The sequence below is a fragment of the Anomalospiza imberbis genome, chromosome Z, assembly GCF_031753505.1.
Source record: "Anomalospiza imberbis isolate Cuckoo-Finch-1a 21T00152 chromosome Z, ASM3175350v1, whole genome shotgun sequence".
Classification (NCBI taxonomy): Eukaryota; Metazoa; Chordata; class Aves; order Passeriformes; family Viduidae; genus Anomalospiza; species Anomalospiza imberbis.
In genome coordinates this window covers 19,064,882-19,076,317 of record NC_089721.1, presented here as the reverse complement: position 1 = coordinate 19,076,317, position 11,436 = coordinate 19,064,882, and the positions used below count along the sequence as shown (strand labels likewise).

The window sequence follows — 11,436 nt, the reverse complement described above, 5'->3', positions numbered from 1 at the left end:
AAAACTATACAAACAAGTTGCTTAGCAACTTAGTGTCTTCTTGGATACTACCCCTGTCTCTAGGCAGGATAGGTTTGTAAACTGCACAATTGTTTTCCAAGCATGTGAACTGTTCACGCTTCCATTCTCCTTCTATCTTAGAGAGCCTAGGGATATATACACTACCTATATGCTATTCCTTCCCAGCACCTTCCAAACCACTTTCAGACACATACAAAACCATATTTAGAGTACAGTCTGCCATTTCTAGTACATTCTAAAACCCAGAATAGTAAATTCTAGTCCCCTCTGTTTTCTTATTAATGCGAAAAACATTTGTGAATAAGTTTTGGAACTTACTCACTCTAAATAGTTAAATGCATTGTTCACTGATTTCATTGTAATTCATTAAGAATGGGAGAAACCTAAGGAAGGAAGTGTGGCATCCTTGTTTTTCTATTCCTATCCCTTCTGTGCCCCAGTAATATGCCCAAGAATGAGAAGAAGGAAACTAAAATGATGGCAAAAATATGTCAGTTGCACAGTGACAGAAGTAAAGTCTGAATGATTCAGTGACCATTACATGCCATGAGCACAACACAGATGATACCAAGACAGCATTTTTTACTTCATACATGTTATCTCCTGTAAAACCACAGTTATATTAAGCTGGCTGTAAAGATGAGAGATCTCTTAGCATTTTACCTCCAGAAGCCTTTTCAAAAACAGTATCTGCTAAGTTTTTGAAGAACAGGTTGTCACCTAAACTACATTTTTTCATTGCTGGTGTCTCAAATTGTCATCTTCTGAAGAGAAAGCCATCATCCATAAAAAACAAAAGGAAACTCCAAATCCCAACAAAAGTGTAACTGGCATGCTCAGGAGGCAAGCAAGCCACATCTTGCTTGTTGTATACCAAGCAGATACTCAGACCGAGTAAAAAGTGAGATTTTAACTTACAGTTTTTTTAACATATATCAAGAAAACTGTTCCATCAGCCCCCAACCCACCCTTGAGCTTTTGCCAGTATAGCAGTACGTCTCCTGCAGTCTAAACAGTTAATAAAAAATGAAAAGGAAAATTAATCTCTGGGATATAATCAACTGACAAGCTGATTTTAGAAGACAAGTGGAAGAGTTAATTTTGGGTACTAAGAATTAGCTGCAGTTTGTTTTTCAACAAACACAAGCTGACAAAATTCAAACAAAGGCTGTTGAAGAAAAAAGTAAACTAATAACTAAAATACTCAGAGCTTGATGGCACTCTTAAGCACAGTCTTAAAAATGACACAGGCTCCCTGCTACACTACAGAACAGCAGGGACTGGGAGTTCCTACTACTTTTTCCTCATTGCATGGCCTTCTAATCTTTTCCATACAGTTGATTTGGATTTTCTTACCTTCCTTTAGTGTTTTGGAAAAAAAAGAAAAGTTGCAAGACTGAGTTTGTACTTCCTGGAGTTAAAGCATTCCTCCTTTACATTAGGATTAACGGATCATAGATGTGAACTTGTTCTTAGACTGTAGAATAAATGATCCTTCCACTGAAGGCCAACATAAGCAGGGAAAAAAGACCTTAGAATATAGCCACTTTTTTTTTCTCCTTGTTTTTACTGCAAATCTCCACGGCATATACCAATAATGTACAGAGAAGTGATTAAAAGCAACTTACCTCTAAGTTCAGTCAGAATATCAATTTTTTGCTCTAGAATTTCTTCGAGTTGGGTAGCATAAGAATCCACATCATAGTCTACTTCTTCTGTCATCTCAAGAAGTAGTTTTTCAACTTCCAACCATCTAATAGATTCCTAGATAAAAGTTTAAAAATACAACAAAATACATCAGCAAAGTGTCAAGACAAAGAGCTGATTAAGACTTTTTCACACAGTGACCAGACACTGTAGTGCCTTGTCACCTCAATAAGACAGATTTCAATCCAAAACTGAAATATTATTCCTAATGCAGGAAAGCTGCATTTTTTTCTACATTATTTTTTAATTTCAGTGGTCATTTTATCACAGGCAAGCTCCAGCTACCCAGTTCTCTTAAAATTCAGAACATTAGATGGTTGTAAAGCTGAGAAATTTAGGGAAAAGAACTTTGTCATGTTTGTCTCCCCTTAGACATGAGTCAGACTTTGAAGTCTGACTTTAAGTATGGGCTGCTTATCACTATATAGTCACAGAGTCATTATTGTATTCAAGGAGCCAAGATAATATTGCCCTGTTTAGAGAGAAGCTGTATAAAAGGATACCTGTTTTAAACTCACTATTATATGATCTAAATCCACACACAGAAATACAATAAAGGTTGGTTAAAGAAGCTGATCTTCGCACTCTGAGCATTACAAAGAATAAGACGGAAAAAAAAACTTTTAGCAAAGAAGAATGCGGCCAGGAGTTTAAATGTTACAGAACCATGCAAAATTGTGATCAGAAGAACTGAGCCCAATGGAAATGCTTTAGTTTAAAAAAAAGAAAGCAGCTGACAGTTATAGGCATACTACAAAGCTTGTTTTGACATATTAAGTCTTTCCCTCTGTGCTCCATAGCCCAAGTGAAACTGAAAATGTAGTCCAAACCCCTTCTCTGTTTTTTAGCTTGCAGGAGAGATGGAGCTTACACTGGGGTAAGATTCATCTCACCAAACATAACCTTGTACATTGAAGACAAAGACTCCTGAACATGTAGAGCACTGTAAATTGCATTGGTGTATTTTAGCCATTTTTGTTAGGAAAGGAAGTTGTGTATCAGCTGCTCTCAGAAGAATGCTGACAGAAGATGACTAGTACAGCTGTTGGCCTTTGTATTGGTGCAGCCCACCTACACACAGCATAAACTAACAAGCCATGCCATGAACAGAGAGACCTGAGGCTTGAACACATTTCCTCCCAGAGACTGACAGAAGGAGCAATAATCTCCAGCAGAAGGCCAGATAGGTACACAGATAGATGCAGTTTAAGCTGTATCTTAAACTAATGCAGCTTGTCTCTCCAGAAGCCACATTAGGACATAGCCACAGCATGTGGCACATGACTTCCACACTTCTGTATGTTTTACTTCAGGACTAAAGTTCCATAATAACTAGACCTCTACATCCGCTGTAAGATGTTTTATTTAGCATCCTGCTTTATTGTGAACACATATCAATGTTCCACTAAGCTAGATACCTAGGCTGAGGAGATAATGTGTATTCCCTACAGGTTTGATGGTCTGCTGTTCTCTAGAAACAGATGTGCTAAACTGACAACTTGCCTGAAGGCTTTAAGGATATGAACAGAAGCAATCCACATTTCCTTCTGAAAACAAGTAACTCATACTTATTGCTATGATTTTGTGAGGGTAAAAGGTTCCATAGCACTGACCAGCACTACATGGGAAGTATTCCTTCCAAAAGCCCTGACTAACAGTGAGTGAAATTTTTATGTACCTGTAACATGGAATCAAATAGGCAGTTTGAAATACATGTCTCTCTTCTGGATCTCAGAGAGAGATATCGCAAAAGAATACTCAGATTCAGACACAATACTTGGAGGGAGATGATCAAACAGAAATGATGCCAACAGAGACATAACTATTAATTACCAGCCCAGCAAAGGAAAATTTTACTGAATTTCTGGAATGACACAGAAATGTACTGCTCTTTAATCATGGGGACAAAGACCAGGTGTTACTGAATCTGTTCCTGTTTGTTTGATACAATCAGCTTAACATAATAAATCAGTTTAGGAATCTTTGACAGACAGAATGACTACAGATCAGATGCTCTCCATCTTCAAGAGTACGCACTTTCATTGGGAAAACCTGGATTCCTGAATTAGGAATAAATGAAGTGGAGGTCCATCTTTTACCTGGAAGACAGTCCTGTGGTCTTCTACTACTTGCTCTTCCATTTCTACCATTTGTGACACAGCTTCATGGAAACTAAACAACTGTGGAGAAACTTCTTCTTCCTAAAAACAGTAGTTAACTTTGTTAGTGTGTAAAGAACTGTGGGTACAGAAAAATGTTGAATGTGACCCATTTCATCACAGAACATGGAAAAAAATATGCAGAAGGCAAAACCTGTCAAAAATAGAATTTAATACTTCTAAGAAGAATTGAGAAAGTCTCCAGGAATAAATAGAAGGGGCAATAAATTCAAAATATTTACAGAGTTAAATTTAATTCATATTCACCAAAAATTTCCAGTCACTAATCCTAACAAATACCAGAAATCAAAATATTCCACATAAAAATAACAAGTTAAAATAATGGGAAGAGGAAGTCTCAAGGGAAGAATTATAATTTCTAATAAATTTTAATGCCCACAGAAGATTTTGGGTTTCTATCAGGGCTTTCTGTTATGCATGCTGCAACAGACAGGAAAAAAAATTCAAAAACAAAAGAGAACAGCAATTGCATTCAAAACATTCCAGAAAATCAAAATTAAATTAAACTTTTAGGAAAAAAGTTAAATAAATGTGAAGGGAGAAATCCAAAATCTACATAGTGACTGATAAATTAGAAGAATGCAGACATGGATTTACAAACTGCAGCCTTCTAAAGACAGCTTGTTTAGAAATGAATAGTCAGCAATAGAAGATGAAAGTACTGCAGGCTGTAATTAATGTTTAGCAACATAAGGAAGGCACAGTGTAGTTCCTTACACAATGCCTTTGATGTATTTTTAAAAATATTTTTTAAAACATTAAGTAATGCTTAAATTCATTCAACATGAATGAATGAGCAATAAACAAGTGATATGAGAGGATATCTGGTTGGAAAGAACATCCAATAGGAAGCTCTAGGAATCACCACCATGTTCTTATGAAAGAGTCCTAAAAAAAAGTCATTTACTAAAGTGAGATATACCACAGATACCACAAAGAGATGACTGACAAAATTCAGAATCTTGTGAAAAATGTTAGGATTGTAAGGATTTTTCTTTTCTATTTTTCATGGGCATTTTCACAAATAACAGTTTTAATCCCTTTTGAAATTTAAGGACCAGGACTAAATCTGATGATCAGCAATGAGGGAGAATGCCCTTTAGAAGACATCTCTCAGCTCCCTATTCTTCCAGCCCAGGGAGACATACTGGGAACATCACGTGGCAGTCTTCCTAAACAGTGTACTGGGGTTCCACCCTAGGAAAACCAGTAGGAGGAATGACAGGTAGCCAGATTTCCACATGCAGGGAATGGCAAACTCAGTTGAAATTAAGTTTGCATGCAGGGAGAATAATGCTCAAAACGAGAAAGGGTTAAATAAAACAGATGAGTTTTAGGATACTTCCAACTGCCTAAAAAAGTGTGATGCTATCGTGGAAAGAATGCATACTATAGATCATCACCACAGCCTGCCTAGACAGTAAAAGCCCTAGTCAGCAAGGAAGATAAAGAAACCATTCAAGAAAAATTTTTGGGTTTGGTGTTTCTTTTGTACAGAAATGAGCATAATACCATAAACAGAAAAGGTGAAGAGGTATGCTGTATGTATTTAAGATCTTACGAACAGGCTATTGATCTGGATTTGTTCTGCCCACTGTTATGTCATCATCTCTTTCTACGTAATTCTGTAAACCACTCACATTTTGTTCACAAAGCAGTTTGAGATCATCTCTCTGAGGAGAGCTTCCCACACCCCACTGTGTCTCCAAGTCATCCATCTGATTTGGAGTATGGTGTATAATGGAACGGATATCTCCTGCGGCCCTAGGATCAACTGTCAGCTCCTTCACCCTATGGGTAGAAAATGTTTCATTTGAAAATTAGCAACTTCCTGTGCAAAAAAATAAAGCTCTACAGGTTTATGCACAATCAGTTCATTTAATAAGGAAGATGATGATGTCAACTTCACAAATTTAATGTACTTTCAGTGACAAAAAGATGTTAGTCCAGTTCCTAAAAGGCATGGACCCTTGCATTTTTACCACTTGCATGTGGATTAAAGTAAATCTAGCAAGAAATATTTATTTTCTGATTCAAATCTTACTACTTGTTACCAGTTAGGAGGGCAAAAATTCCGAACCCCTCAACATTAACTCTTTTACAATGGGTGGAAATATTTCAAAGCAAAGGTCATTTAGCACCCTAGACCTGACAATCTTTCTTTTACTGCATATACAGTTGTGCTTTTAAAAAGTTAGTCAATCAGCTCTGTACTAGCTGTTATAAGCAAATCAACCAAGAAATTCTGAAGAAAGTAATAACTTGCAACCGAACATTTCAGAGAATAAATAGATCCTTTCATTAATTTCAAAGGTGAAAATATTTTAATAAAATGGCAGGCTCTCACAGCATGTAAGTAGTTTAAAGATTGACTATGATTCTGTCAAAAAAAAGCCTATTTAAAAGCAAGTTTATGAAAGAGGCATGAAAGTCTAAGAGCAAGTTTTAGAACATACTCTTAATTTCTTTAATGGGAAAAATGTTCTTTCAAGTTGCACTTATTTACTACAATGTAAAATATTTTTCATTTATCTTCAGAGTGCTGAAAAGCTTTAATAACATACATGTATATTTATTTATTTATTTATTTGTTTATGTAAGAAAAATTTCCCTTTCAGAGACATTCAAATTACCCTAAACACAGAATTGTTAGATTTGGTCCACTAAATGTACAAAGGTGACATCACCATTTCTATTTTTTTTAAATGTATGAATGAAACTAGCAAGCCTGGATACAAAATATGGATGTTTAAGGAGGGTAAACAAAATACTGGGAAGATGATTGCATACCATGCAGAACCATCACCTGCCAAACCAAAATTAAAACAAAGTATGTGTGACTAAAGGCAAGGGGACTAATGAAAGGTTGGTCTGTAAAATTACATAGCCAAAAAGAAAACTTAAAAAAAAAGTTCCATGTATAGAATGAAGTAGACCTGGTGTTTGAAGGAGAAAAGTCGTCATACTCATAGGAAGGAGAGAGATCAGAGCGACTGCCACTACCCTGTGAGAAGGGAATGTCCGAAGGACTAATTCCAAATTCCTTTACTCTGCAGCAGCAAAATACAGTGGCAAATTAAAAGAAAATGTTCTCATAAACACAGTTAAAATGACAACTCTTTGTTTAGCATACTTCTTTAATTGTTTAACTACAAAATCATTTTTATTACACAAGTGTTTTGACATACTTAAACTCTCTGCAAACAGTTCAGATCACTGGCAAAGCTGAACAAAACCAGTGCTGCTAATTTGCAAGGAACTACAACAGCAGTGTTTTGAGAAGAGTAATTCCAGATTTCAGTTTGTATAGTTAATATTATTTGGTCTACATTCAATGACACTAAATGACTCCTTTTAAAATATCAAATCACTACAGCTACAAAAGTGTAAATTCTATTTCACCTCCTGTTGTCACTGCCCACACACTAGTGTCCAGTACCTAAAAACTAACTACTATGAAAATGATGTATTGTTAGAAAAAAATAAAAATCTATATAAAACACATGAAGCAACATTTCAGTGACAGGTGTATACTCCATAACAACATACAACTTTAACACTAAGAGGAGGAAACAGTTTCAGTACAACTATTTAGTACACTAGTAAGAGGTACTTAATTTGTTTTATAGTGACTTTTTACGGAGTCACTTCAGCAACATAAGTTGTATAAGGGGTAGAAGTTCCAACAAGTCTTGAACGTGCAAGGTCCTGCATCATGTTACTGTAAGCAGAGGAGTAGATGCCTCATTCACTTCAGGGAGGAAATGAGACAGACTGGTCCAAGCCAGGCAGGTTTACTACTAGCTCCATTAACCCAGACACAAGGACATTTGGAGACTGAGAGAAACAGGCACTAAGCCTTCCAAGTAGGCCTTTGTGCCTTGACAAGCAGAAGCAGTTGTGGTTCTGCCTGACCTCTCACTGGGGCAAACAGACCCGCAGATGGTAGCCTCTTCTGGCAAAGCCCGGGCTTCTGATCTCCCAGAGGCTGTCTGTCCTTTGTCCTTTGCAGCAAAACGTGGGGCCTCTCTGAGGCATAGGTCTGGCTGCAGGAACATACAGGACCTGATTACACCATCTCCACAGACTTTAAACACAGGAGAACTGCAGTAGGTGAGGGCTCCTTTCACAGTCACTGGAGAGAGTTGAACACTTTCTTACAGCAGTACAGGTCTCAAGTGATGCATCTGCCTTTGGAGGTGCTAATTTCTCTGCAGTGATCATAAAGCTTGTTGGATTTTCTGCCTTTTTAAGCCTTTACTTAGGGTTTTCAGGTATTTGCTTGAATTTGGGAAGCATGAAATTTTGTATGTATATATAATACAGACTGGCAACTGTACACAATTCCACAAAAGGGATGGAAAAAAAAATCACACCATAGAAAGGTATTTAGCCAACACTCCAGGAATCGTCATGAACACCAGCTATCCCTAATGCAAGAGATGGTCCTTTCAAAGGGCAAAACGAATAGTAGCATGTCCTACATACCTTGCAATCCACATTATCCATCTCTGGATAATCGCATAGATGCAGTTTTAGTAGATTCTTTTGTAATGGTTGTACAAAGTGACAATTTAAATTGAATGTGAGCCTGGATCAGTAATTTGGTTTTGATTTTATTGAGAAACACAACTACCACTGAATTATTAAAGTAGCTAAAATAATCATACATCATGGAACAGCATTATTTCAAATGTCGGCCATCAACAACCAGTACCTGTGGTAAGCACACCACAAGTACAGCTTTAAGAAATAACATTTTTCATACCTATTTGCGTATCTCAATGTATTTAGAGTGTTTTCACATGATGCCATCCCTGGAGAAATCGTAGCAATCTGGAGAAAACAAGCCACAAGTTAGCAAATCACTTTCTACAGATGAAAGGGTAGATAAATTTAAATGTATATATTTTTTAATCTCCAGTTTCATTTCTGATCTTCTACAAAAAATGTCTGCTACATACAGCAGACATCTCAGGGACACAGATGTCTAGTCAAAGCTTCAATTTAATTTTTTTAACCCTACAAGGAACATCAAGAATTCACAGAAATACAATTTCCCCAACCATCTTGGTAACATACTGTGTAAATGTGAAATTGTAACTTAAAAATACACTCCTCAAAAAAGGAAATATGCAACTCAGTAGACCCTAAGTCTAATATATCCTATAAACAATTACCAAATTTTTTTAATGTATCTTTTGAGACCTTCCTCTGTTCAAGGAGATTCTATGCTGATTTTGGCCACATCAGAAACTGAACTTAATAGTAGTAAAGATAAGCTTAACTATTTTCCTAAGTAGAGATATATTTTTTCTCAATTAGAAATTATCTGTAAACAGTACTTGATGGCAAACCTTTCATGAGACCTATCTGGAATCTAAAGGTCTTTCTTTTTCCAGTTAAATTAACTACTCTGAGGATAGCACCACCTTTCCCAAAATCAGCAAAAATTAAAACTGTGATTGGGAAAAGTGGGATCATTATCTCTCCTACTTTCTCTAAGTAGTCCAATTTTTCCACCTGTTCTCTTCCCTAAGCAGTTGTAAAGGCTCTACCCGGAACAAACACCTCTATGATCCTACACACTAACATTTCTGTGCCATCATAAACTCAGCAGACTGAAACTGATGGTGATTAAATAATCCTCATCTTCTCTTTCATCCTGCTGCTGACATTCCTGTATGAAAGCAGAGGTAGACATCCCAAGAGGAATTTCTCCTTCTGGGGAGAAAGGAAAATTATGTGGTGGATGTGATCATACAGTCCTAAGTTTAAACCTCTAACATTGGTACGCATCAATTACTAAGGAGAACAACAAGCGTATATTTGAGATCACACAGCTGCATGTCTCTTCTGGGTGCTAGCTAACAAAAATATAAAACTTCCTAAAGCCCTTCCAAACTCAAATAACATGAAAAATGCATACATCTCTTCCACCAGTTTAATGTTCAGAGCATGCCACAGACAGTGATGTTTAGACTGATGGCATTTGGCTTCCCAAGCCATCATTAGGTGTGATACAGCCTGGGGACAGCTGAACTATGCTGACAATTCAAAGTGGGGAATGAATTCCATGTTTTCCTCTGCTTTGTCTTTGTGGCTTTTGCTTTACCTATTTACTACCACTGCTGTAACACTAGGAGACTGCTCCAACACTTTAAGGAGGATAAGGTACAGCTGCTCTAGGGAAGTGCCACTGTAGATGCCTTGGTCTCTGTGAATACCCTCTTCTGGACACATGAACTTGTGCACAAGTCTTGGTGTATAATCTCTCCTCAGGCCCCAGCCAGCCCATTCTAGGGAGGACAGGAGGACTCAGACCTCTCTGTTGCTCACTTTCTTGTTCCTAATTCCAAATGAGGATGGAAAAAGCTGCTCTACTTTTGAACAGGAGCATCTTTAAGATGTGTAATAATCATTCTTCCTATTCTGAACGTCTCTATACTGCGTTTAAGCCATCACAGTTCCATCAATGGCCCTGTTGGGACATGGAATTCTGCAGGTTCCTACTCCTACCCTGGAGGGCTGAGGTGTCTGACCACTTCAGCTGTGACTGCAGCACATGAAAGATGCAACATGTCAAGGAGCAGCACTGGTTAAAAAATGAGACTATTCTATGTAGTCACACTGCAACTTTCAAATGACAATTCATTATCCTACAATGCAACTCTTCAAAAACTTTAAATGGTTTCTCAAATAATTTAGACAAGAACAGTAAAACTGCAATGACTGATAAAATGAAAAAAATATTTATGCTGACTAAAAATCTGGATTTCTTTTGGAGGAAGCAAATCCTAGTCGTAACTGTTCACATTAGGAAGTCTCAAAACTTTATGAGGTAGCAAAATATTTTTATGAACAAATTTGAAAGAAACAAAGAGTTTCCAAATCATAGTTTAATGTTATATACAGAGAGAATACTCCATCCCTAAAAGATGTACTTTTAAAATTGCAACATATCCATTAATAATAAAAGGAAAAGTAAAACTCATTCACATAAAAATGAATGAGTTTTACTCAAATATCCTCCTTACAGATTTGTATATCAGAAAGCAAGTGGAAAACATATTATTATATGTTTTATGTTATTAAAATAAAACATTTTATTATTTCAGGAATCCTTTAGTAAGTTAAAAAATCACAAGATTTTTATTATATCATTTTATACACATTCCATATTGAAAAAGCACCACATAGTTGAAGATGTCTTATTCAAACAGCATGTTTGAGCAGTGTACCAAATCCCTCTTGTTGAGAAAGTCCTTAGTAATAACTAAGGACACCCATTGCTGGCTGGGGTTAAACCATGACAGTATCTTAAGATGAAACTCTGATGATTACATTCTTAATTAAAAAATACATGTAAACAAACATTAAAACCAGAATGTCACAAGTGATCCTACTACTAAGAAAAACAGCAGAAGAATGAATTTGAAGGAAATATCCTAAAAGAGGTTTCTTAAGCTTAATTGTGAAATGTAGTTATGTGAATGAGAAAATAATAGTTCAAGCATATTTCCACTTT

The 11,436-nt window shown here is 36.5% G+C and overlaps 1 protein-coding gene across 4 annotated transcripts in view; it reads right to left on the bottom strand.

Annotated features, from left to right (window-relative positions):
- Window positions 1-11,436, bottom strand: part of KIF2A (kinesin family member 2A) — a 59,651-nt gene that overhangs the window by 1,893 nt on the left and 46,322 nt on the right. For 2 of the 4 annotated variants that reach the window (XM_068177345.1, XM_068177344.1), the window contains exons 16-20: window positions 8,677-8,744; window positions 6,845-6,958; window positions 5,549-5,699; window positions 3,828-3,929; window positions 1,650-1,785 (exon numbers count right to left, since the gene is read on the bottom strand). In XM_068177345.1, coding sequence (XP_068033446.1) covers window positions 1,650-1,785; window positions 3,828-3,929; window positions 5,549-5,699; window positions 6,845-6,958; window positions 8,677-8,744 — 571 coding nt within the window. The remainder of the gene's footprint in view (window positions 1-1,649; window positions 1,786-3,827; window positions 3,930-5,548; window positions 5,700-6,844; window positions 6,959-8,676; window positions 8,745-11,436) is intronic. The other 2 variants (XM_068177347.1, XM_068177346.1) reach the window with 1 other exon arrangement.